This window comes from Coptis chinensis, chromosome 2, assembly GCF_015680905.1.
Source record: "Coptis chinensis isolate HL-2020 chromosome 2, ASM1568090v1, whole genome shotgun sequence".
Classification (NCBI taxonomy): domain Eukaryota; kingdom Viridiplantae; phylum Streptophyta; class Magnoliopsida; order Ranunculales; family Ranunculaceae; genus Coptis; species Coptis chinensis.
Window position 1 is genome coordinate 2,812,071 of NC_141457.1, and position 27,758 is coordinate 2,839,828.

Sequence of the window (27,758 nt, forward strand, 5' to 3'; positions counted from 1 at the left end):
TTTTTTTTGGTTCGATTAAGCGATAGCTGATAACTATATATTTTCTTTTACAAAGTTGAGGGTACGCCAAAGTGTACCTGAGGCCCCCACCCTGGCTCCGCCACTGGGTGTAGGTATAGGTTTTTGATTCATGGGAGTGTAGATCATAACGGCGTGGACGCTCATACTCTTGACCACTGTCTTTGACAACAACCTGTTTTTGATGCTTGAGCCAAAACATCTTCTTCATCTCGGTTGTGACTTTTTCAAACGATTCTTCTAGTCGATCAACTCTAGCATGTAATGACAGTGGAGTGGTGGATGATGTCTTTTTCGAATCTCCATGAAATTTGTTTTCCCCAAGATTTTAATGGCTCTCGATACCAAATTTGTTGTATCTTGTTGGCAAAAGCCTTCAACAATTCAATTGATAAACATTAATAATTATGATTAATAGACAAACACCTAACACTGGAGTTTAAACCTTCAAACATGAAGAAAGAAATAATATTCAATAACAACCAACTAACAATGAAGGCCTAGATGCCTTTATATAAGAAAACAACTACTAAATCTAATTTGATTCCAAAATCCTATTCCATCCTAAATCCTATTCCCAATTGAATTAGGAAACTAACAAAAATAGAAACTACTAATTAATTAATTAATCCATGATCATGCATCAATAGTTCTCTTTTATTAAATACCAATTGCAATTTTCTATTTTAGGTATTTTGGGATTTTTATAGACACGTACGAGCATCTTCGGAGCAAGAGGCATCTTTGGAACTCTTTTCCAAGCAACAACATAACCTTCTTTGGAGTTTTCTTCAGAGCAAGATGCTTATTAACAAAACGTTTCTTTCGAGATTCCTTCGGAGCTTTTTGCACACGGAAGCTTGCACAGACGCAACTAATTCTTTGGTAGCTAATACAAGAGGTAATGTCTCCAAAGCCCAAGACTCTATCAACATGTCATCCCTTTCGTTTCATTTTTTATAGAAGAAGGATCAACCAAGTATTTTGCTGACTTATTTCCATTAATCTCTGCAACAAGTTCTTATTTTGATTCGTAGACGAATTTCAGTAATTGATTTTTCCCTCAAGCTTAAAATTGTTAGTTATAAATGAAGCTGCGAGCAAGACCGGAGCTTTGAGGTCACAGTCACGCCCTTACCCTACCCTCAAATACTTGCCCGACCCTCAAATCAGTGAAGGCCTAATTTTGAGGGATTTCTCGACTCATAGGGAGAGGTTGGGCAGAAGGTTTGAGGGCTGTTTTGGCACCTGTACTCATGTAACATATATTTTGTAATGGCATTTGCTTTACATCAATAAATTTTTGGCTTATCAATAAAAAAAAGTTGGGTACGCACGAACTTCACTTTAGGCAAGAACTGCTCAATTTATGCAGAATGGTGAAGCACATCAAATGAAAATTTATTACAGTATTCATATTACATAAAAAATCAACAGAAAGAAAATACGAGTCGTTCTAGCGTAACACCTAGTGTTACCCTAAGACGTCACACAACCCAATAACGTCGTGCCATGTGGATGTTAGACCTATTAACCACAACTACCAGTTTCCAACCCAAAAAGAAAAGGGTCATGTTATTCAAATACCCCAAATTGTGTTAAGCAGACCCCGGCCCAACTTGGGGTCTATAATTATATTGGGCACGACATAGAGTCCAATACACCCCCATGCCCAAAAACCCAATCGAAATGTGACCGAGAAAACTGGTTAGAACCAGTTTCATCTTCATCATTCTTCTCCTTCGTTTCTCTTTTGAGTTTGTGTAGTTCCTGCAAGTCCAGCTAATCAACTCCTCTCCCTTAATTCCTAGAGCTAAAAGGCGAGGGTGGGCGGGAGGTAACTCAATTGGATAGAAAGGCAATTGCTTGGTAATGGTAACTAACTCAACCAAAGTAAGAAGAAGCTCAAACGAAGCAAAATGGGGTAATAACGTTCGACAAGACAACACGATATCAAAATAAACTGACCAACTTCAAACGAAATATAGAGCTTTTATCTACAGTACAAATTATCAAGACGTTCCGCCATTAAATCTTGTGTGGATGTGAATTATGGAAGCTGCCATGTTTGGAAGCCCATGTAATTTGTTATATATTTCTGGACCATGTAATTTGCCAATTTTGTCTTGAAGCTTTGTTTTACTTCAGTAGTTGGTGTTCACAACATATGCTTTTCTAGTTATGGTTATGTAACAAGTTATTACTGAAGAAACTTAATAAGATTGTGGGAAGAAACTTAATAACCTTCCCTATGGCAAACGACCCAGTAGTAACATTTCCATCTAGTTCCCACGGCCCATCCATACCTTGAGGTTTGTTTCAAACGATATACAGTGGCCGAACACAAGAATTGGTCTTAAACGGCGTGGGTGTGTCGTTTTCATCACTCCTAAACTGCGTGGGAGTGCCATTTGAAATACGTTAAGTTTCTGGTCATTTTTTTGCTTAGCTAGAGCTGCACTACAATGGCGTGGGAGGGGTATCCATTTTGCCAATGGGTACCATTTGAAATATACTTATGTCGTGTCGTGGAAGAAATGTCCATTCGATGGTTGGGTGCCGAAATTAAACAATCTAAACGGCTCAGTTGTGTCAAAATTAAAGGCACCAAATGATATCGTGGTGTCTTTTGGACACCCATCACAAATTCTATGAAAATTACGACTACTATACACACAATTTGACATTAAAACACAAAAATTGTCTACCGTACACTTAATTTGACAATGTAGTAATAGTGTGTGGGTCATCAATTTTAAGGGTTTGATTAAGATATGGAGGAAAAATTAAGTTCGTTATTAAAGACTTGGTAGTTTTAAAAGCGGTGTATGAGAAAACAAAGAAGTGAGGTTTTTAAGAGTAAGGGCAATAGGAAGTTGCAATAGGTTACCAATGATATAGATGGGGGGTGCCCAACACAAAATAAGATTTTTAGGGTAATGACAAATTTGTAATATATATATATATGGGGTCTGCCCAACACAAAATGGAAGGTGCCCGTAGCCGATACCAAAGAAAAATTAAAAAAAAAAAATGAAAGAATCACCATCATCTTCATGTTTCAGCCACCAACGTCGTGACCAGAAGCCACCGTCACACTCTTATGACATATCTCTCTTTCTCTCTGCTTTTTTATTTGTTTTCCCCATCCCAACCCAAAACACAACCAAAATAATAATTTTAATACCCAAAACTAAAAGAAATTGAAACAAATTTACACCAAAATCAAAATTTAAACATTTTTTCATTGTTATCAAATGCCCCATAATTGAAGGCCCCCATGGAATTAACATTCTTCCTTTAAGACCCAAAACCCAAACTTTTGGGTAGTGGTGGTAAGGAGAGCGGTGGATTTTGAGAGACCATATGATTATGAAAAAAAGGTTAGGAAGAGGAAGTTAAAAAAAAAATGAAGAAAAAGGTAGAAGACAGAGAGAAAATTATGACAGGAGCACCATTTTAGTTAGCATGGCTAATGGTGGTAGTGGAGAGGATGAAGAAAACGTTGCTAAGGTATGTGGTAGAAGAGGGAAAAATACTTTTATTTTGTGGTTAACCACCTAACCCAGTTGCATAGGTTGTTTTCCACGTGGAGCCTCCTTATTATTGCCTTGTGTCACATTTGAAGTGTTACACTATAATTTCTCAAAAGAAAATGACTACGGCCAAAATTAATTTATGCCCAAGTACTTTCCACTGAGATTGTATATCTACTAATCTAGGGCACTTCACATATAAAACACTGGTGGGAAGCGTGGAGTCAGGAGTACTTCGAGTGGTGTTGCTTTCCAGCTTATCATTCCTAGTGTTGTAGACATATCGATATCTGCATCTGTTGGGGTCTTCAACTCAAATCCGTGAATAATTCGAGTGTTGTTTGCAGATAAAAGAAAACAATAGAAGACAAGGACAGAATAACAGGTAATAACCAAGGCGTGGATTAGGCTGTCCTTAAAGAAAGATTTCGCCCCTTCCAATGGTGCAGAAAGGCAACAGTGGCGTCTTCCTCACAGGATTCAATGGTTAACAGCAGCCTGACTTTTGGTAAGCCACTACCCTCTAGAACAGCAATATAACTCTCTCTGGCAGTCCAACTCACAGCAAAATAAAAACAGTTTAGGCTTTTGGTAAGCCACTACCCACTAGACAGCAAGCCCAAGCCCAAGCCCGACCCGAACTAATGCGACGCGACTCGGCTCGGTGCGGGGCGGCGGGCACACGCGCGTGTGTGGCTTTGGGTGAGTCCTCCCTCCTAACACAAAAGCATTTGTACCCTAAGGGCACGCCCTTATGGTAGAGGAATTCCTCATATACCTCACTTGCTAGTGGTGATTCACCAATGTGGGACTAAACACAATGCACTAAAGTGGAGAGAACACACATAGTTCGTCTCCTCCACTTTGCACACACACACAAGTATTTTGAAATACTCTTGGAGATTCCAACATCGAGCAAGCACCAAATGCATGACTTGAAGAGAAAATGAGACACCGGGACACATACGCCTACCCGATCCAAATGGAATTAATTCAAAATGCTGATCCTTCATATGAATGTCTGCATGGCCATTGAGAAATCTTTCCGGTTGAAATTCTTGCGGGTCGTTAGGCCATACATTTGGGTCTCGTTGTAACTTCCATAAGTTGATCCATAGTCGTGTACCTGCTGGGATGTGGAAGTCACCAACGTCACAATCCTTAGTAGTCACCCGTTCGATTATTGGTCCTGGTGGGTATAATCTCATTGATTCTTTAACAATGGCTTGGATATAGGGAAGAGTATTAATGTCTGAATCTTCTACTTGTCTCTCCTTCCCAACTTGTGCATCTAATTCACATATTGAGCTCTTTTCAGCACCTGCTTATTGTTTAGTAACAAACACAAGGCCCATGTAAGAGTCACCGTTGTGTTGTCCCACGCAACAAGGTACATTTCCTGCACCATACACACATATAGGAAATTTTTTAGATCCATGCATATCTAAGATTGTCTATTATTATGGTAGATAAAGCTACTAATTAGAATTCGTTTTGCAGTAACTGCACAATTTTTAAAAATTATATCAAAAGATCATAAAGTACGAAAATTAAGCTATGAAGCAAACCATGGGCTTGTTTATTTTGGTATTGGACTGTAGATCACTGGGATTCGCTAGGAGTTGCACCACTTCATTGGGATTTGCAGGACCTCCAAGTTATATATAGGTTTTCATATAGACACCACTGATTTTACCAAGGGCACCACATACTAACTACAAAACAAACGGGTCATATAATTAGGACTGAAAAGAATAATATTTTAAAATAGTTTATTAATAATCAAAACACAAATTTTCTTTTACGAAATTTTCTAATATTCAAAATAAAACAATAATTATTTATAAAATTTATCACTAATTGAAGATACTCATTGATTTATTTATTTTATTTAAAACAAAATGATTGAATTATAACATTTATCTAAATTTGAAGGAACCTCAACACAAAAACAGATAAGTAGTCTCATAATAATTTACGAATCAAATCCATATTCTTTTCTCTACATTATTACAATTGAAATCAAAGCAAAACTTTTAATGAAATTATTCAATCACGCATTTGAATATACCCATTCATTCAATTTTATGGAAGATGATTAAAATTTTGAATTTTGTTAACATTGAAAATAAAAGGCACATTGATTCAATGGAACATAAAATAAAACCAAACAAAATCAAAATACTTAATATATATATATATATATTAAGTAGTGTCTTTTCAATTTTCAAATGGTGCCCATTTGGTCTTACGATCCGTTTGGTTTTGTTTTGGGTGTGGGCAGCCCTTTGTAAAATAAGTAGTGTCTTTATGAAAACCCTTATGTATACACAAAAGATGATTTTGTGACCTAGTTGGTAACTTATCTTACCAAAATCCAAAAACAAAAACCCTTGCCTCTTACTTAAAGTTCCAATTTTTTTTAGTTTCCAACATATTCTTCTTGATGTATTTAGAGACATATTCTAATATTTGAAATCTTTTTATTTAAAGACATATTCTACATTTATTTTCATTACTCTATCAATACTTATTGGCAAGTTTCCAGTCTAATTTATTAGAGGATATTTTCCACTTTTAGTTGGCAAGTTTTCTAAATTGTTAATAACTTTCCAATCCCTCGATAGGGTAGGTTCCGTTTAAAAAACTTTTTATATAACATTTTAGGGTTAATTAGACTAAACCCCCCAAAGTATGTACGCATTTAGATTAAACCTCATATTGTTTAAATCATTAGACTTAAATACATACCTATTATGGTTGTTATTTAACTTAAATCTAGAACTACGTACCCCTATTATATCTGACCCTTCCATCTTCTTCCCTGATCACTCATTGTTCCCAACTTGATTCCACAATATAATCAATTACAACCCAAATCCCATAACCCCAACACCAATAACGTACCCAACCTAAAGTAAACCCAATGATATGATACTCAGTTTCAACCTCCAAATACTCAATTCCTTTGATTATTAGTTCAAAACAAATTGAATTGAGTGAGTTTTGATTAAAACTTAAAATCTTCCGTTTCAAGGTAGCCCACTTCTATTTTTGTTCCTTAAAATCCTCCCACCAACTTTTTGAATAGATTCTCCATTCAAAATACTTAAACTCAATAATCACACATTTTGAATTCCTCCCCACCCCACCAATTATTCTTTCTCACTTTTAACCCCATTTCCAGCTTCTTTAAACCCATTTCTAGCAATGACTTTAAAGACTAATATCAGTAAATATATATTCTCATATTTTTTTAATTATGCAAGTTAGATTTGAGTCCTAACAATGTGAGACTCTTTTGAATTGGAAGAGAGATAGTGCAAGAAGTTTTAAATGTTGTATTTAGGGAGGATAACATGCTATAATATTGTTAGGACAAAATGCACGATGAAGATGATGACCATTTATCACAATCAATTGAATTGTAGCATAAGGATAATAATGAGTAGAAGGGTTTACAATATAGTTTGAACAATTTACTAAATAGGTATCGTTTCAAATTCTTGGTACTTGGGTTATAATTTTGTATAGATATGGTGGTAATGTTAGGAAAAATGGAGTAGGAGAGTGATTAAGGGAAAAAAAAATAGGGGCAATTATGGAATTAAGTGAGACATCAACCAGAATGGGTATTTAAGTCTAATGATTTAAACAATAGAGGGTTTAATCTAAGCTGGTATATACTTTAGGGGGTTTAGTCTAATTAACCCAACATTTTATACAATACCCTTAAAAATTGTGTTGCGTATTAATTCAATTGATCTATTGAATCCATGATAATATTAGATTAATTGGTTTTTAATTTCCTTTTTTCTAGATTTTTGTTTTGGAATGTTTATTAATGAATTTAGCTTTTGAATTAAAAGCTAAATTATGGGTATTGTAAAAAATTTATCTTCAGTTGAATGGTGACAAAAATTAATTTAATTTGCCTTTTCCAAGGGTACCCTTTACCAATACCCCTCGACTTGCCATCCAAAGTTTCTCATTTTTTATTATTTATTTGGAAAATTTACAGTGTTCCTAAAGCATTTAGCTTGTATGTCCAAAGTTTCTCATTTTTAATTATTTATTTGGAAAATTTACAATGTTCCTAAAGCATTTAGCTTGTGTGTCCATGTGATTTCTCTTCACTTAAGTAATCTAGCTAGTCTTTTGTATATGTTTTTTTTGTGATTTGAAGATTTACATATAATAAGATTCAAAATACTAATGAAAACAACACTCTGACAAAATTATTATTTTATTATTTTTATTTTTATTTTATTTTTGGTGTGGCTAACCCTCACCCAAATTCCTCACTCCGCCACGGTATGTGGTGGTTGTAATTTTCTTGTTTCGATTTCAGGTTCTAGGTTGTTGTTCAAGACTTTTATTTTGTGAACCACTATGAGGAGATATAATCTTTTAGTAGATGAATACAAGTTCCAGTTAGCCTAAACCCGTAACTTCTATAAAAAAAGAAAAGAAAACTAAATGACCGATAATAACAGGGGTGTTTGACCACTTCGACCCAATAGACATGGTGGGCTGCTCTTGGTGGGCTACTCTTAACACACACACACACACACACACACACACACACACACACACATATATATATAGTCCCGATCTTAGAAATACATACTTATTTTAAGTTAAAATACGTACGCAAGTAAAACTTCACCTAAAAAATGAATTCAATCCTAATTTTTTGTGGATATGACCTACTCACCATAAAAATCATCTTTGCAAAATTTCATATTATTTGAAAACCTCTAACCTAAACAAAAGATGATTGCAAAAACTTAACATTTATGGACCGTTGGATTTTTATTTTGAAGATGACAACAATGTTTAGCTAGGTTAGAGGTTTCCAAATGAGCTCAAATTTTGTGGAGATGATTTTTATGGTATGTAGGTAATACCCACAAAAAATTAGAGTTGAATTCATTTTCTAGGTAATGTTTTACTTACGTACTTATTTTAACTTAAAATAAGTATGTACTTCTAAGATATATATATATATTTCTCCTTTTACATCACTTGCATTTTAATTTAGTTAACACAGTAGTGAGACAGGACCGCGACATAGATACTTTATCTGTTCATGACACTTCTTTTTGGAAGAAAGGAAATTATGTGTGTTAATTGGTGTGTGCACGGCTTGTACATCACTAAAATTTTGAGTAATCAGATCGATCAGAGTTTGATTCACATACCTAGACAATAGCCTTTATTAAAGTACCAGGATCGTCACCTAGTAGTTTGTTCTTCACTATAATTGACAACATAATGTCTATAAAATCTATTTCCTCCTCTTCTGTTATGTTTACAATGCCTCCGATTCCAGTTGAGATTGACACCCTCTTTTGACGATGTTCATCCACCCAGCTCTCAAGAACAGAATCCAATTCTTTGGCCGTCTGCTTTATTTCACTGTCTACTCCTCGCAACCTATCCAACCATCCTAAATATTGTAGCGGTGGTTTCTAGGAGAGAAATGGGGCCAGGGGTAAAGTGACCCGATGCACGCTGTGGTGGTACGATCGTGGAGTAAGGGATCACTACCAATTTGGGCCCGATGCAGAATACGTGGAAAACTCATGTGCACAGTATTAGACCGCGGTCAGGTAGGGCATGGGATAAACCCTACACGTGGATGAAGGGAGAGCGAGAGATGAAGTCACAGGTGGACGGTTGAGATGAAAGGAGGTGGAGTATAAAATGAACAGTGAAAGAGAAAAGAAGGGAGGCGGATAGGGAGAGAAAGGGAGAAAAACCTAGAGAGAAAAAGAGTGAATGCTAAAGAGACACACAACATTTGGCGCCGTCTATGGGGAGTGACAGCTAGGCAACTGAGGAAATGGCTACAAAGGTGAAGAGAGGAGTCAGGAGGCTGAGGAAGGTGGCGGTTGCAGAGGAGGAGGGGAAATCAGTGAGAAATGATAGGGAAGAGCAAGGAGGAGAAGATACCACCGCATCGGTGTCAGAAGGGACAAGACTATTGCATGAGGAGATAGCAAGGTTGAGGGAGGAGAATGACAGGCAGCGAAGGGAGAAAGAAACCATAGAAGAGTCAGAGAGAGGGGCGTCTGAGTCAGAGGGAGAGGAAGAGAGGAGGCCCAACTTGGTGGACGACGTGGTGCCGGGGCTCACGAGGGAGCAGGTGAGGGAAATGATAGCAAGTGACTTGAAAGCAAATCTAGAGCAAGCTAAGAGGATTGGTGGGGAGGCAAACCAGGTGGTGGTGGGGCTTAACCGCAACCCATTGGTTGACGCGATCTGGAAGGCTGAGGTGCCAAAGCGGTTCAACCAGCCCAGATTTGAGATGTATGATGGTACAAGAGATCCGGCGGACCATATCCACCACTTTTGGCAACAGATGTCATTATGGCAAGAGCCTAGGTATGATGGACTGCGGTGCATGATGTTTCCAGCGAGTTTGAAAGGGGGAGCTTCGGACTGGTATATTACCAACTGTCGTCCAAGAGCATAAACAACTTTCAAGAGTTGGAGCAAGCTGTCGTGGACCACTTCATACACCAGAAAAAGCGGGTAGTAGATATCGCGGCCCTGTTCAATGTAAGACAGAGGTTCGCGGAGTCCGTAAGGGAATTCTTATACATATTCAAGGCGGAGACGCTGAAGGTGGAAAACTTGGATGAAAGAACTGCAGTGATCGCATTTGAGAGGGGATTGCGACCCGGGACTAGGGTACATGAGTCCGTGGCCAAAAATGAGATTGCAATGTTACAGGAGCTGTACCCAAGGGTAGAGAAATATATAAGATATGAAGATACAATGCAGAAAGAGATGAAAAGGCTGGGTAAACCTGTGCTGACATTAAAGAGGAGCGAAGGCCGCGGAAGGTCTGAGGCATCAAACAAAGGAAGCGGTGGGAATCGGGGATACTATTCGCGGCCCGATATGGAGAGAAGCGAGGTCAGAAGGGAATACAAAGAGAGGAAACTGTATCGGGAAACATAACAGACACTGTTAAATCAGCCGTTGAGTGAAGTATTGCCGCTAATTCGGAATGTGCCGGGCTATGAGGAGCCGCGAAGCAAACCGGATGAGATACCAGGAAAGCCTTATTGTGCCTACCATCAGGTACAGAACCATGAGACAAATGAATGCTACGCGCTTAAGTGGCTGGTACAGAGGATGATAGGGAAGGGTTCACTGAAGGAGTTTACAGCGGGGAAAGGGAAAGAGGAGCAAGAGCCCAACCAAGGGAGGATACAGGGGACAATCAACGTCATTTTCAACGGGGAGATTTTAAGTGATAACGCTCACTGGGATAGGATAAGATGGATTGCGAGCATACATCAAGCTAATGAAACATCGGGACAGTCACGGCCTGCCCCGCGGTCAGCAACTGAACGAGGAAGCATCGTGTTTACTGATGGGGACTTGAAGGCGGTTGACGCCCCGCATGAGGACGCACTGGTGATCACTATGGCAATGGGCAATTACATGGTGAAAAGAGTGTTGGTTGATTGTGGTAGCGCCGTGGACTTGTTGTTCCGGGGAACAATGGAGGAGATGAAGATTGATAGGAAATAGTTGAGACCATCGTAGACAAATTTGTACGGGTTCAATGGGAGCATGACCGAGCCTTAGGGGAACTCCTGCTCCCTGTAACAACTGGTCCGGTGACAGTGCTCTCTCGATTCAAGGTGGTGGACGCCGGGTCGCAGTATAACGCCATTCTAGGAAGGCGGTGGATTCACGAGATGAAGGCAGTGCCTTCCACCTACTACCAGGTGATCCGATTCCCCACTCCAGCAGGGATGTACGAGGTTCTCGGAGATCAGGTGATGGCGAGGAATAGTCATCAGGGGACATTGAAGAGGATGGTCCGTGGCGATGAAGGAAAGACCTCGAACCCAAGGAAGAGGCAGGCATAGCAATTACAATGTGCCCCTGCGGAGGGGGAAAAGGAGTCGACGGCGGTACCAAAGACTCTGGATGAGATTGAGATAGTGAACGTGGGTATGGGAGAGGAAGAGAAGTTTACATCAATCGGGTCTAGTTTTCCGGAAGAGTGGAAAAATAAGCTGATAATGTATCTTTATGAAAATAAGGATGTCTTTGCTTGGGCAATCGAAGACATCACCGGACTAGACCCTGATTTTGCATGCCACCGCTTACACATGAGGGAGGACGCGAAGCCTGTGAGGGAAAAGATAAGAAGCGTTAGGCCGAAGAATGCAGAAGGAATTCGCAAGAAGGTTGCAAAGTTAAGAGAAGCTGGAATAATACGGGAAGTTGAGTTTGCGGAATGGTTATCGAACATTGTCATGGTACCAAAAAAGAATGGTAAGGTCCGCATGTGCGTCGATTTCACAGATGTCAATGCGGTGTGCCCTAGAGACAGTTATCCTATGCCGTGGGTGGACGAGCTAGTGGACAGGACGGCGGGATTCAAGATATTCTCCTTCATGGACGCGTCCATGGGATATAACCAGGTCGCGATGTATGGACCCGATCAGGAGAAGACGTCGTTCATAGTGGAAGGAGGTACCTATTGTTATACAAGGATGCCTTTCGGTTTGAAGAACGCCGGGGCCACTTCCAGCGGCTGGGAGAAAAGATGTTCGAGAGCAAGATTCGGAAGGGGATCGAGATATACATAGATGACATGGTGGAAAAGAGTATGTCAGAGGAAGAGCACATAGAGGGACTGAGGGAGACATTTAGCATACTGCGGCCACACAACCTAAAGCTCAATCCAAAGAAGTGCACTTTTGGGGTGACCACCGGGAAATTACTGGGATACATTGTGGCCCATCAAGGAATAGAGGCCGCCAACCCCGAGCAAATACGAGCACTAATAGAGATGCCTTCTCCTCAGAATGTTAAGGAAGTGCAGCGGCTGGCTGGGAGAGTCGCGGCAATGAACAGATTCATTTCAAAGTCATCAAACAAGTGTAGACCGTTGTATAGGCTGTTAAGGAAGACTCCGGATTTCATTTGGACGGCCGAGTGCGAGGAGGCCTTTCAAGAATTGAAAGGATATTTGGGCAAGGCGCCCTTGCTGTCTCGGCCAGAGTCGGGAGAGAAGTTATACCTATACTTGGGGGTTACTGAGTACGCGGTCAGCTCGGTCCTCGTCCAAGTGGTTGGCAAGGTAGAAAGGCCGATGTACTTCCAGAGTAAAACCTTGTTGAATGCAGAGACCAGGTATAGTAGGGTGGAGAAATACGCTTTGGCATTGATATTCTCTGCACTGAAGCTGAAACCTTACTTTGAGGCACATTCGGTGGTGGTAGTGACAAATCTACCCCTAAAGCAAGCACTGAAAACAAAGAAGTCTGGAAGGATGCTGAAATGGGTCGTGATGCTGAGTGTTTAGAGCATCTTTAGGAGTGATATCAACCTAACATCAAACACCAAATTTCTAACAAAACAATTTGGTGTTTTTTAAACTTCAGAAGAGTCACATGTTAATGAAAACACCAAAAAAACACCAAACCAAACACAAAATCAGCCAATATTTGGTTCCAGCTTTGGTGCTGTATCAAATCACTCACGTGGTTTTAGAAAAACCGCGCAGTTTTGCCAACACCGCGTGGGCTTGGGCTTCTATGGCGCGGTTTTGGCAAAACCGCGTGCTCTCAATAACAATGGGAAAAAAACGGGCAAAAAACGGCTATATCTTTCTAACCCTATAAATTGAAACACTCACACCATAGTTTTACACTCACTTCTTTTCTCTACTCTCTACTCTCTACTCTTTACTCTCTGCTCTCTACTCTTAAAATAACAATGACTAGTCAATAACCAAAAGCAAAATCTAGAGGGGCTTCATGGATACAAGAAGAAGATGTTGCTCTCACCAATAGTTGGCTACAAATTAGTCAAGATGGTGTAGTAGGAAATGAGCAAAAGTCAAACGATTTTTTGAGTAGGATTCTAAATGCATTTCATGCAAATCTAGGAAGAATGACCGAACGCAACTTGACGGGCATAAAACACCGTTGGACTCTCATTCAAGCTAATATCAACAAGTTTCATGCTATTCTTTCTAAGATTCAAGCATCTCCTCCATGTGGCTATAATGACAATATGATTGTAAGTATTTACTTTTTATTTGTTATTTTGATTTACAAATATATTTTTCAATTCTAATTTCATTTTTTCTTAATTGGTAGGTTGAGGAAGCAATAAGTGCATATGCGATGCATAATGGGGTTTGGAAGTGGATGCAATGCTATAATCTGATGAAAGACTCACCCAAATGGAAGAAGCTACAGTTGAGAAATGATTTGCATCCCACCAAAAAGTTGAAGTTAAACAGTGGGGAAGGAGGTTCATTAATTCCAATATCAACTGCGACAACTCAACCAATGGATTATGATCCATACCAAGTTGATGGGCTTGAGGATAGGCCTCTTGGAAAGAAAGAAGACAAGAGAAGAAGGCAAAAAGAGAAAGAAGAAGGTGATTCTAAAGTGGAGGAATCCGCTAAGGAACTTGATGATTTTCTGGTGGAACTTTTTAAAACCACCAAAAAAGGCTATGAATTGGAAGTTCAGAGACAATTGAAGAAAGATGAGATGGAATTCGAAAAACTTCAATTGAAGAAAAGTTTGATGGATTGGAAGCTCCAAATCCAAAAAGAAAAACTTCAATTGAAGAAAGATGCGCTCCGAGTTCGAGAAGATGAAAATGATGCGAAAATACTAGGAATGAAATTAGAAGGATTACCCGAAGACGAGCGCGAAATTTGGCAACTCAAAAGGGCATAAATTTTACAAAAAATGAAGAACCGACTTGGCAATATCACTGGTAGTAGTCAAAGTAGCACATAGTCTAAATTTGAGTTTGTATGTCTTTTAATTTGAGTATTTTAATTTGTCTTTTAATTTATGTCTTTTAATTAATGACGTACTTTAATTTGAGTTTGTATTTTGATTTTAATTAGAATGTACTTTAATTGAATATTTTCTTTTAATTTAAGTTAAGTTACCTTAATTTAAAGTTAATACTTTTTATCATTCTAAAAAAAATTCGGCAGAGTCTACTTTATATTTTCAAAATTCTCATATACACAAATCCTTTCATAAAACCACAAATACATAGAAATAAACTTGGAACACAAATACATAGAAATTGAAACGATAAATAAACACAAAGTCCAAATGAAGTGCAAATAGAAATAGAAATCAAGTCTGGCCACGCCGCCCACGCCTACTCCACAAATGCTCGACCAAGTCATTCTTCAATCTATCATGAACAACTTATGAATGAACCCACTCGACACCAGATGCCCAATGAGATAGAACAAAGTGGCGTTGATCTTCAGATGCACCTTCTCTACTTGGCATTTCCAAATCAGGAATATACTGCGGGATATCTGTAACGCCCGTATTTTAAATACATATTTATTAATTAATTAATTATTTATTTATTTATTTAAAATTGGATCGGATTGGATTTGGGATACGTGGGCCTGGTTTTTGGGCCCGAGTCTGTATTGGGCTTGGGTTTTAAACCCAAGTATATAATCACATTGTTCTAGAGAATAGGGTTTTGGGAGAATAAAAAAATAATAAAAATGGAGGCAGAGATAGAAGCTGGATTTTCTAGAGCGTTGGAACGCGACGATTCGGACTAGGAGGATTCGTGGAGCTTGGGATTAAGGTGAGTAGTTATTTTTACTATTTCACTAAATCTACAGTTTTTCGTGTATCGGTGTATACGGACATTTTCTCTGTCCAAGGTTTATGTCTGTTATTACTATTAAATTTCCTGTTTTTATTTGGCCTTTTGTTGTATTTGGTAAATTCGGTTGGAGTGTTAAACTATTGAATACTTAATAGAACTGTTGAAGCTTTAGAGTTTCGTTAATGGCGGCGAGCCAAAACAACAGTCGCCCTGTATGCGATTTGGATTGTTTGTATACGATTGGAAACTGTTAGATATTAAATCTTGTTGGTTGATTAAGGGTTGGACGTCGGGATTGATATTTGGGTACTGTTGGAAGCTTGAAGCTTCGACAGGCGTTAATGACGTCGCCCATCCTCCTGTTCGTTGGTTTGAACTTCTCTGTGGTGTGGTTAGATTTGTTTGGTTATTGTTGGTGATGGGGTAGTGAGGGTGCGTGAGGGCTGTCGAGTGGAGCTTAGAGAATCCATTAATGGCGGCCCGAAATTCTTTCCAGATCTAGTTTTGGTTCAATCTATATTTAAGCATTTGAGGTTGTTACCTTTGTTAAAACCGGTTAGATTATTGGGCTGTTGAAGCCCTTCATTAAATTGTTGGAACGGTTCAAGCTTGGAATAGCATCAATGGCGGTCGGGGTTGAGTTTCGCAGTATGAGGGAATCAGGTTATGATGGTATTGGTAGATGGGGGTTTTCTTGGGGGTTAAAACCGCTTGGTTGAAATGGGAGATGGTGGTGGCCAGCGTGAGCAAGTGTAAGTGGTGGAGGTAGCTGCTGGAGGAAGAAGTAGTCTGAAGAAGACAACCTGTTCCATCTGTTGGGCAGGGCCGAAATGTTTAAGTTCTTTGGGCCAATTTCTATTTTTTTTTTGTTTGGGCCGAACCACATTGTTGTTTTGAGCCATTTTATATTTCATTGGTTTTGCTTGGGCCCGATTTTGTTTTAGTTTTTGGCCAGTTCAGTTTAAGTGTTTGGGGCCAGTCCATAGGAGTTAAAATAGAGATCCAAAGGGGTATTTCAACATTTAGACTTTCGGGTTCTAAGGTTTGGGCTTGGCCAATTGGGTCCGAACCATTACCTTGGTCATGAGCCCATGAGCCATGCACTTTGACCTTAGCCATGAACCATGGCTATGACTCTGAACCTGTTGAACATGGAAACAACAGTTTGACTTTGACTATGACTATGACGTGTTGACTTTGACTTTGACCGTTGACTTTGTCCTTTGACCGTTAACTGTGGAATGTTGACTTTTTCTAGTTTTTCATATATTTAAGAATATGGACAAATGTAGTAATAAAATATTGTCGAAAATTGTATAAATTTGGTTGTCATTATCCAAGAAAGATTTGACGTTGATGTTGTGTATATTTTGACACGTGACAAGATAGAAACTTTAGGAGATATAATATTCCTAAAACGCTATAAAAATGTATGCGATATGTTTGAAGTAATTGTGACCTTATATAATATGTTGGGATATATATATTAAATGCAATAGTTTTGGAGAAATAAAGGTATAAACGCTCCATTATTTTATATGTGAGATGCTATTATGAGGTAGTATGGTATGTGTGGATATTTTCCCACGGGATTGTGGCTTAGTGCAATAATATATTGGCACGTGAAAGAATGAAAGTGGTTATGAGATATAATTGAGATGTTTCAAAATATTGTGGCTTAGTGCAATAAGGTATTTGACCTGCACGTGATATAGTGGAATTATTTCTGGGATATTAATGTATGACACTTGAATAAATTATGTAACGAAAATCCTAAAACCTAGCTACCACAACTCATGTGATTTTCCCTGTGTGGGCGTGTGTAATTTGATTGGCCCTTCTGGCGTTTCAGTGAATCTGAATATCCCTTCGGGCGTAAGTAATTTGATTGGCCCTTCTGGCGTTTCAGTGAATCTGAATGGCCCTTCTGGCGTAGCTGAATAGTGGCTTGATTATTCCGTTCTCAAAATTAGAACGAGACGCGATATTTTATGCCGAATAGTGGCGCGACTTTACATAATGGCTTTTCGTGTGAGGGTTACCCGGTGTCGCGCATCCCACTCAGGGTAGTTACGCACGGAGTGGTTCATTATGTAAGGGGAGGCATGTGCATGTACATGTTCGGCGTTGGGAAGCGATTGTGGTAGCCAGGAAAACTAGGTAAGACATAGATACGACGTGAATTTTAGAGACACACAAAGAAAGCCTAAATTAATATAATTATGGTAATATGTTGGTTAATGATATATCTTTAGATGGATGATTGTATATGGTTTTGCAGAAGGGTGGGTCAAACTACTTACTTGGGCAGAGACGACCCACTCTGTAATTGAGCATGAAATGCAGTAAGTATAGAATATGCTTGGCTGGTTATTAGTTTAGTTAGAACCTAAGGCGCCTCGTGGAGGAACTAAATGCCTTTTATTATGCGTATGGTTTGTTGTGTGGTTAGTGGGAAGTTAAGGCGTCTCAGTGGAGAAACTACCTGCCTTACCTATTATAGTTAAGAATGTCGTATTAGTTGTTGGAAGTTAAGGCACCTCGGTGGAGGAACTAACTGCCTTATTTATTTTGTAAATATATGTATAAGTATATGTTGTATTTTAGAGCTACTCACACCAGCATTTTTATAATGCTGACCCGATTTGCATGTTTGCTTATCGGGTGTGTTCATTAAATGAACATAGTTGATAAGTCTGGACAGGTTTAGTGTTGAAGAAGGTTGGTTGCTGCTTGTGGTTTACGTTAGCATTGCATTTCAGGATACGTTTTGTTTTCCCTTGAGGTGATATAGATTTTCAGTCCAGACAATGTTTTTGTATTTTCATTTGTAATTTAATTAAAGAGTTATTGAAAAGAGATTTGTAACCTAATCTTATTTGTGAATTTTTGTAATGAAGAGGACTTTTGTTTAAGTTAAAAATTTTATTGGTTTTTAATTATCCGCATATTTAAACTGTTTATGGGTTTTTGGAAGTGGAGAGTGCGTCACACCTCGGAGATCGAAGAGTCGGGAACAAATAATGTTTTTCCGAATTCTATCGAAATTCGGGGTGTGATAATATCCGTTTCGTGTTCATCTTCCACAATCATATTGTGTAAAATGATGCAAGCCCTCATAACAGTAGTCATGTTCTCCAAATACCATAACCTGCACGGATTAGCTAAAATAGCCCAACGCGACTTCAATATACCAAACACCCGCTCTATGTCTTTTCTAGCAGCTTCTTACTTCTTTGCAAAATATTTGTCTTGTGCAATAGTCGGTTTAGCAATCGTTTGAATCAAGGTGGCATAATTAGGATAAATTCCGTCAGCCAAGTAATAGCCTATATCATAATGATGGCCATTCACAGTGTAGTTACAAGGAATAGCTTCATCATTGATTATATCATCAAATATTGGTGAGCGGTCAAGCACATTAAGATCATTGTGAGAACCCGCCATTACAAAAAAAGCATGCCAAATCCATGTGTCACGAGAAGCAACCGCCTCCAAAATCACTGTTGGTTTATGCACATGGCCAGTGTGAGACCATTGCCAACGGGTGGGCAATTCTTCCATTACCAGTGCATGCAATCAATGCTTCCTAGCATTCCAGGCCATTCGTGTTCCTCAGACTCTTCAAGCAAACGCTGAATATCTCCAGCATTTGGTTTGCGCAAGTATTCACTTCCAAAAATTCTAATAATTCCATCACAGAAATAACGCATGCATTCATGAACAGTTGGCTCAGCAACATGTGACATGTCATCTACTAGTTTAGCTGCAGACCCATAAGCAAGCATTCGTGTAGCAGCAATTACTTTGATTTTTGGGTTAATCCCAAACTTACCCGCACTATTAACTTTTTGTTGAAAATATGGTACATTATGGTTAAGATGATTGAAAATACGAGTAAATAATGACTGACCTATACAAAATCGGCATCGAAAGTCGTGGTCACGAAATATAGGATTTGCGTCGAAGTAGTTAGCATTTACACGAGCCAGTGTTACCTCGTACTGACGATTCTTGCATTTTCTTCCTTTCTTCGAACCACCATGTGGTTTATAAGAAGACTTCGCTTCTTGCTGACGCAATAAACTAAGACGATGTCGAACCAAAGGTAGAGCAATAGCCACTAATTTACATGTGGTTTTTGGCTTAAAGAGATGAGTTTAGGATTGGGAACATGAAAAATGAAGAGAACCTCGCAGGATCTAGAAGGTTAAATGGTTATAACATGTGGTTTCTGGAAAACCGCGTGGGCTTGGGCCTGTCAGATGGGCTTTAGTGGCACGATTTTGGGAAAACCGCATGGGCTATATGGCGCGGTTTATCCAAAATCGCGTCATTTGATATCGAAAATTTGTTGTTGCTCCTAAAGATGGTTGGTGTTTTTTTTTTCAAAATTTTGGTGTTTTTTTTGTTACACTCCTAAAGATGCTCTTATGAAGTTCAATATCAGATAAGGACTGTGGAAAAGGCACAGGCTGTGGCCGAGTTCTTGGCAGAGTTCCCAGCAGATAGAGGATCCTACGTGGGGAGAGGAGATGGTTATGGAGCCTGAATGTGAGAGTGAGCCGGATTTGTTAGATCCATGGGATAAGAGGAATGGGTGGAGATTGTTCGCGGATGGGTCAGCCACTGATACATGGGCGGAGTGGGCGTTGTAGTGGTTACGCCGGATAATGACAGGATCGAGTTGTCTATGAAATTGGGGATCGCGGCAACCAACAATGAGTCAGAATATGAAGCAGTGATAGCAGGGTTAGGAATGGAAGAGGATCTGGGGGTGAGCGAGTTGACAATGTACTCAGACTTGAATTTGGTGGTATGTCAGGCGAACGGGGGGTTTGTGGCTAGGTGCGATCGGATGTCGAGGTATCTGGAAATAGTGCACGAGAAAGCGGCGAAGTTTAAAAAGATCAGCTTCATACATCTGGGCCGCGGTGAGAACAGGCATGCGGACACCCTGGCTTACGTCGCGGCTGCAATACCCGGGTCAGAAGAGAGAACCATAAGAGTAAGAAGATTGGAGACACCGAGTATTGAAAAGGGGGACGAGGTGCACCAGACCGCGGAAGATACAGGAGGATGGATGAACCCAATCAAGCACTTTCTATCAGGAGGCGAAGTGAGTGATCACAAAGAAAGAAGAAGATGGGAGCAGACTTCGCGGAGGTACACGTTGATAGAAGGGGAGATGTACCGAAAGAATTTCGACGGACCGCTGTTGAGATGCCTGGGGCCGGACCGCGCACAGGAAGTTTTGGCAGAATTGCATGCCGGGGACTGTGGAAGTCACTCCGCAGGAAGGACAACAGCTCATCGGTTGCTGACACAAGGATATTTCTGGCCTCACATGAAAAGGGACGCGGTAGAGTTTGCGAAGAGATGTGGAAAATGTCAAAGGTTCTCCCAGTTAATATTTGCTCCGGCGCCCCTGCACAACGTGTCAAGTCCGTGACCATTTGCTATGTGGGCCATGGACATCGTGGGTCCGTTGCCTGTGACCAGCGGGAAAAGAAGGTTCATGCCAGCCGCCACAGATTATTTTACCAAATGGATAGAGGTGGTGGCGCTGCAACAGGTCAAGGAGGAGCATGTGATTAAATTTCTATGGGAAAATATCATATGGCGGTTCGGATTACCTCACTCCATCATAGCAGATAATGGAACATAGTTCACGGGATCGAAGGTGAAAGAGTTCTTGCAGGCGTATCATGTGAAATAGGGGTTCTTGGCCCCCTACAACCCCGAGGGGAATTGACAAGTTGAATCATCTAACAAGACTATAATGAACAATCTCAAGCAAAAGTTGGTAGGAAAGGGGCGTGGGCCGACGAATTGAGCAAGGTACTTTGTGCCTACCGAACCATACCACGGACTTCGACCAGGGAGACTCCGTTCTCATTGGCATACGGCATAGAGGCCGTGATTCCATCAGAGATGGTGGCATCCACGACCCGCACCATGGTCGTGGAAGGGGGTTTGAACTGGGGTATACTGGCTAGAGACTTGAACCTGGCAGAGGAGAGTAGGGACACTGCGCGCATTAGACTAGAGGAATATCACCGACGCCTGCAAAGACAATACAACAAGCGATTGAAGCAGCGGAAATTTCAAGTTGGCGATCTGGTGCTCCGAAGAGTGACTCCAAGCACTAAGAAAGTAAATGATGGAAAGCTGGGGCCTAATTGGGAAGGACCCTACATGGTGGTGGAAGTCGGAGGGGCTGGAACATATAGGTTGCGGACCATGGAAGGAAAGCTGATAGAGAGACCTTGGAATGTAAGAATGTTGAAATTGTTTTATGTTTGAATGTACTACCAGTCCGGGGCAAAGGACTTGGGTTGTTTGCACATATATAATACAACGACACTTTTGAGAAATAAACATAATGAATTAACAAAGACCAGTCAAACTTAGGGGCAAGGTGGTGCCCCAGCAGGCTCATCAGCCTCAGAGAGACAGCGGGGGGTGGGGGCGGGGGGAGGAGCCCCTCGCGGACATCGCGTCCGAATCAAATTTGGGGGCAAGGTGGTGCCCTCAGCAGACTCACCAGCCTCAATGAGACGACAGGTTCAGTACTCAAGAGAGAGTTGGCCTAAGGGATTTGCCAGGGAAGAAAAGGCATATAAGAGTACGAAATAGAGTATTGCAATGAGCCCGTATCTAGAGAGTGAAAGAGTAAACAGATTCCAAAATTGATCAACAGGTAGTTGCACAAGACCATAGACAACAAAAGACATAATTAAACACAGCACGGGAAAAGAAAACACCCCCCAATATCAGTTACGCATCAAGAGCAATGTCACACAAAACATCAAAACTCCTGCTAAGAGGAGAAAAACCAGAATGTAAGTTACACAAGACAGTCAACAATCAAAATGAGAACAAACATCCAAGGGTCACAATGACAGGTTCAGAGGGTGTCTAAGGGGGTCTCCATAGAGGTATTGGCGGGGTCATCGGCAGTGATATCTTCGGCAAGGGTGTTAGCGGCCTCAGTTATGACATCCTCCGCAACCTCTTCAGCAGTCTCCTTAGCTTCAATCAGTCCCTCAGGCCTAGCTATATCTTCGGTGCGCATCTCCGCAGGGTCCTCAGCGTTGGTCGGCGGCTCCTCAGGAAGGAGGCGGCCCTCCTTGAGAAGTCGCGCGTACTCTTCCTGTATCTTTTTGGCCACCCTCTTGTCAACTAATGATCTGAAATGGGTTTGAAGGGTGGCCATGTTCGCCTTTATGCCGATCCGTATGGGTCGCAAAGATTTTTCCTAGTGTCTTTGTTGGGAGGAGGTACGCTATCGGGCTCAAACGTTCATTGACCGAGTCCATATACAGCTGATGGTTGTTTTCCGCGGTCCTCAGTTCATCTTGGGCCTGGGTTTTGGCTAGGCCCGCGGCTTCGAGTTCTTGCTAGAGTCGGGCGCAAGTAGCTCTCAGGTCATCAGGACTGCTTACTTCCTTATCCAGGGAATCCACCTTGGACCGAGCACTGAATAGACCGCGGATCATGAATGATATGTCAAGACTCACCTAAGTACGAAAAGAACAACAAGTCATAAATGAAAGATTAGAGAGCAGGAGCAGAGGTGAGAGAGGGTACCTTCTCCCAATTGGTATACAGGGAGGTGCAATGATGTTCAAAGGTGCCTCCTTTAGCATAAGCCATGTCCTTTGGCAGATGGGAGCCATAGAAGATGGAGGAGGCCACGGCGGGATTCTCGAGAGCCGAGTCCGTGATGTTAACTTTGCGGTGGTGTACCTTGAAAGTAGGGGCAAACTCAGCAGGGGCGGTATCTGGGCCGGTGGGGGAAGCAGCCTCCTTGCCTGGCCAACAAACGAGGCAGAAGGGGCGTCATCTTCAGCTGCCCAGACGATGGGAGCCGGGTCCTCGGACACCATAGTCCTCTGGCGCTTACTCGGTGGCCCATCAGCAGGAATGATCACCGCAGAAGGAGAGACTTCTGTCACTTCATCATCATCACTCTCAAACAGCTTCATTTTTTAGAAGTCCATGTTCGCAGAGGGAGAAAGTGGAGGGGGTATTTTGGTCTTCCCAGGTAGAGATAGATCTATAGGAAGGCAAAGGTTCTGGAGCCAAGGGAGGAAGGGGGACATAGGATGCAGGGGCAATGGAAGAGGGTGAAAAACCTCGGGTAGGTCGGCGGCGATGAGAGTGGGGACGGGAACGTTTCTTGGGGGGAGGCGATGCTCGGGGTCTCCGTTCCTTAGGAGGCGGTGGACGGTAAAAGGGAGCAGAGAAACCTGCGATGTGTTGAAGCAAGGGAGATTCAAGCAGAGGAGTGTCAGTGGTTGGGTGAATGTTTAAAAGTTCTGCTTGGGCGGGTCCGAGGCTGCGGAGCCTTGCAAAAACGGGATAGATAGTTCCAGAGTATATATGCGATTTAGAGTCAGGTCACCAACCTGCAAAGAAATACAAACAGAAGAACATTAATAGCGTGGATCAGAGACAAGAAAAGACAGCAGCCATTGTGAAACTCACCACTGGACAGGAAGGCGAGATGGTTAAGTGTCAGCCCGGAGGGTAGGTCCGCGAGCAAGAAATTCCCGGATACATACAGCGGATAGTGGTGCCACTGTTTGTCAGAGCTGGTGATGTGGATTACAAAAGATTGCTTTTGAGGGCGGACACAAAAGGATTGGTAGCCCACACTTACATCCTTGGTGCTTGTTTTTAGAAAGTACTGAGAGACTATATCGCGGCAGGTCAGTTTGGGTTCACCGGATCTATTGTAATAGTTCGTGGCATACACCAGCCGCCAGAAGTTACCGATACCTTGGTAGGGAGGGATGTTGAAGTGATTACACACCTCGACGTCTAGTAAAGTGAGAGGAAGCCGCAACCCGGCAACTATCTGACCAATAGTGACTATAAGAGACCCCGGACGCCGGGGTACCAGGTGGGGGTAGTGAGTGACAGAAGACACGTGCTCTATGGTGATGTCGTTAGGGATTCGATAAAAGCCCTAATCTCAATCGATTATCCGCGATCGCAGGAGGGGCGGCAAGGGGAGAAGAACCCTTCCAGAGGTGGATGGGACCACTGCCTCGGCCATCGGAGGTGGAGAAGCCACCTCCGTAGATCGAGAAGATGAAGAGCCTCCGGATGCGGACTCCGACATCGGAGGAAGAAGAGGAACAGTTTTGAAAAGGGGGGAAGATACGAACAGTTGCTCAAAATAAGGGAGAATGTAGAACTAAACGCTAAATCAAAAAGAAAGAAGAGATGAAAAACCTGAATCTGCCTCCCAATATAGGAAAGAAGGGCCGAAGCAACCACCGAGAGGCTAGAGGAATCGGAGAGGGAAGGAAGAGGAGGAGACGCTGGAGCAAAAAGGGAGAAAGATGAGAGGAAAATGAAGTGGGATAAGTGGAGAAGAAATAATGAGCGGGACTTTAAAGAGAGGAGGGGCAAAAAGGGAAAATCCATGGGGGGAGAAATAGAGGGGTCGGCGAGCAAGCCAGTAGATGAGTGACACGTGGGGGCAGGGAATACGAAGGGGCAGCGAAAAGACGCGCATGATGAGTGATTATTGCAAAGCACGCTGATCGATGATGAGTCAGAGAAAGGGGCGGCGGTGTGCCGTGAAGATGAGGAGGACAGTATTCTCGACCCGGCCTACAAGAGGCCGCGGTGTCGAGAAGGGGCATCTGTAGCGGTGGTTTCTAGGAGAGAAATGGGGCCGGGGGTAAAGTGACCCAATGCACGCTGTGGTGGTACGGCCGCAGAGTAGGGGATTACTACCAATTTGGGCCCGATATAGAATACGTGGAAAACTCATGTGCACATTATCAGACCGCGGTTAGGTAGGGCATGGGATAAACCCTACACGGGGATGAAGGGAGAGCGAGAGATAAAGTCACAGGTGGACGGTTGAGATAAAAAGAGGTGGAGTATAAAAGGAACAGTGAAAGAGAAAAGAAGGGAGGCGGATAGGGAAGAGAGGGAGAAAAACCTAGAAAGAAAAAGAGAGTGCTAGAGAGACACAACAAATATGGTATTACATCAGAAAAGACCATGACGTTCATAAGACGGCGCGCCTCTTCCATCACGTTCTTGTACCTTTCAGTTTTGGGCCCAAAAATATGCTTTCCCGCTACAATTCTGGTAACCACATTAAAGGAAATATCGCCAAACTATTTACTCATATCCACCAATACCCCTGCGTTCTCGTCTTTTCTTTTCGTTGACAATTCGTACAGCTTTTTTAAACAAGCATCCATCTCTGAAATCCTTTGGTGCTTGAGCATTTTGAGGCGTTCATTGGATAAAAGATTAAGAGTTATCATCTTACGAAGCTCACGCCAGTAGGGCCCGTGAGGTGCAAATGAAATAGTCCTCTGATCATAGAACATGTATTTGATGGCTTTGTTAACTAGACGGCTGGAAAAGAATTTGTCATTTGTAGTGAAACAGGCCTTCACCAGCTCCCAACTACTTACCACCAGTATTGGATGCACACCAAATTGGATACTAAATGCGGGACCATATCAGCTAGTTCGCCCAACACTATATAAGCAGGTTTAGGAACACTCAATAAATTGAGATGTCCAATTACAGGCCATGCTCCCACTACCTCAGGCGCCTTCTTGGTCCTCTGATCATGTTACTGCTTCTCTTCTTAAAGAAATAGAAGAGAAGGATAACGATGAAACTAACAATGATAGGCGCCAGAAGTGTTGAAGTTCGTATCCATTGCTTAAGAGTGGGATTGTGCATTGGTGAAGATGGGGATTTTGCATATACGTGACTGGGGAATGAAAAGGGATCAATGAGACAATGAGTGAGTCAGAGGGAAAGATTATATATACTGTTTCTGCGTACGTAATCTAGAAAAACTCAATTATAGAGGTCTCTTGGTCCACATGATGTTCATGTACTAATTCTTTTTCTGCAGATATTTCACACGTATGCATACACCTCGTTATAAAGTAGCACTAGAAAAAACTGACAAAATCAACCAAAAAGTCTGAGGTCGAGCCCACATCAGCCACTGGAATACTGGATTACCAAAACATCTTCTCCAACAAAGTGTAAACCAAGAACACAACACATGAACCACCTTCTAAAGCACATGGACCAATCAGTTTCCATCTGGTGGAGACTCCAACAACATCAAGCTGAACCAGCCGCGAGTCCCGAAATATTGTCGAAATCTTCATTTCTATGCTATTATTACATACGTTTTTAATCAATTGTTTATTTTGCTACCTTTAATTTGTTGAATCGGTTAAATTTGATGGTTTCGCATGAATTCTTCATGAAATATAAACATTTCACATTTAGTGGATGGTAAATTGGTATCTTGGCGGTCAACGTGACAATGGGGTCAATAAAAAAAAAGTGATTACCATTGCCAGTAATGACCCAAATTAGTTTTCCTTGAGAACACCCACTAACTGATGGTTCATTCAATTCAGTTCAACAAATCTCTATTTTCTGACAAAAATATGAGTTAAACTTGTGGGAGTGTTGGTATTTCATGTTGGTTGCTTGTTCACTTTCCTTTTGGTTTTCGATCAGTTATCTTTCTACTATTGCATATTTACCACGTTTCCGTTCGACGGTGCCGATTTATTTTTGGCTGCCAAGAGAAGAAAGAAAAGATATCGACCTGTTAGAAACATTAACAAGTTAATAGTTTTTGTTGTATGCGGGTTAGGATGGTCCTACCCCCTTAAGGAGGTAGGATGCTAGCAATTCTCAAAAACTTCACTAGAACAATAGAAAACTATCACAAAACGTGTTATACTGTCAGTCTATAAGTGTAAGTGAACTGTAAATAGACAAGAAACCATTAAAGTTTTCCAATCTACAAGTTTTTCAATTCATTACATAATAACAATTGGCCAATTTAATTTAGGTAACAAATTTCGAAGCAAAAAACAATAAAAGTCGAAATAAAGAGAGTAGAAGAACACCGACAAATTTCGAAGCAAAAAACATTAAAAGTCGAAATTGAAAGAGAAGGGAGTAGAAGAATACCGAAATTGGAAAAAGGAAACGGAGAAAAGAAGATGCAAATTGACCATCGGCAGAGAGCGGCCCGAGTTCAGTGCGAAAGTTTTCTTCTTGTTCGTCAGAAAGGTTTTCCTTTATACCTGAGACTCCTGAGAGAGCGGCCGCAAGTTTTTCTATTTTTTTCCTTTGTTCATCGGATTTCATTGAGAAAGTGGGGTACTTTAAGTTTGGATTATATGGAGGGGTGTATGTCAGATAACAGATGTGGAATAGGGGAGGATCATAAGAGATTCTGATGGCAGAGTAGTGTTAGCCTACTATAACACCCCGTGTTTTAATTCTTTTTCTTTTCTAATAATAATAATAATAAAGATAATAGATAAAATAATATAGGATAACTATCAGCTTAGGGATAAAAGTCCCGTAAGTAATGGATAAGTGTTGTCCTTGTTTTTCAGGGAGTTTTCTCACGTAGAGTTTTTGGGAAAAAAACACAGCGAGGATTTTAGAAAAAAATGGGAGTTTTACTGAAAGAAGGAAATGAAGATTTTTCCTGGTAGCTGGTTGATAGTC

At 41.1% G+C, this 27,758-nt stretch overlaps 1 protein-coding gene and 1 long non-coding RNA gene across 4 annotated transcripts; one reads left to right on the forward strand and one right to left on the reverse strand.

Moving 5' to 3' along the window:
- The first annotated feature begins 507 nt into the window (after positions 1-507).
- On the forward strand, positions 508-18,560 carry LOC147514371 (uncharacterized). 3 transcript variants are annotated; one of them, XR_015207679.1, is made up of 3 exons: positions 508-919; positions 3,902-4,062; positions 17,900-18,560. XR_015207679.1 is itself a non-coding variant. In XM_086582565.1 (2 exons), exons 1-2 carry the CDS (start codon positions 13,488-13,490, stop codon positions 14,291-14,293), a joined length of 726 nt encoding a protein of 241 aa, XP_086438691.1. In that variant the 5' UTR covers positions 12,768-13,487; the 3' UTR covers positions 14,294-14,422. The 3 variants fall into 3 exon arrangements, 1 of the variants encoding a protein (XP_086438691.1); XR_015207678.1 differs by lacking the exon at positions 17,900-18,560 and adding an exon at positions 13,697-14,420; XM_086582565.1 differs by lacking the exons at positions 508-919; positions 3,902-4,062; positions 17,900-18,560 and adding exons at positions 12,768-13,616; positions 13,697-14,422.
- Positions 3,540-27,704, reverse strand: LOC147514372 (uncharacterized). Its single transcript, XR_015207681.1, has 2 exons — positions 27,210-27,704; positions 3,540-4,953 (listed from the first exon to the last, which is right to left on the reverse strand). It is a non-coding gene; the product is annotated as an uncharacterized LOC147514372 (long non-coding RNA).
- Positions 27,705-27,758: the final 54 nt, after the last annotated feature.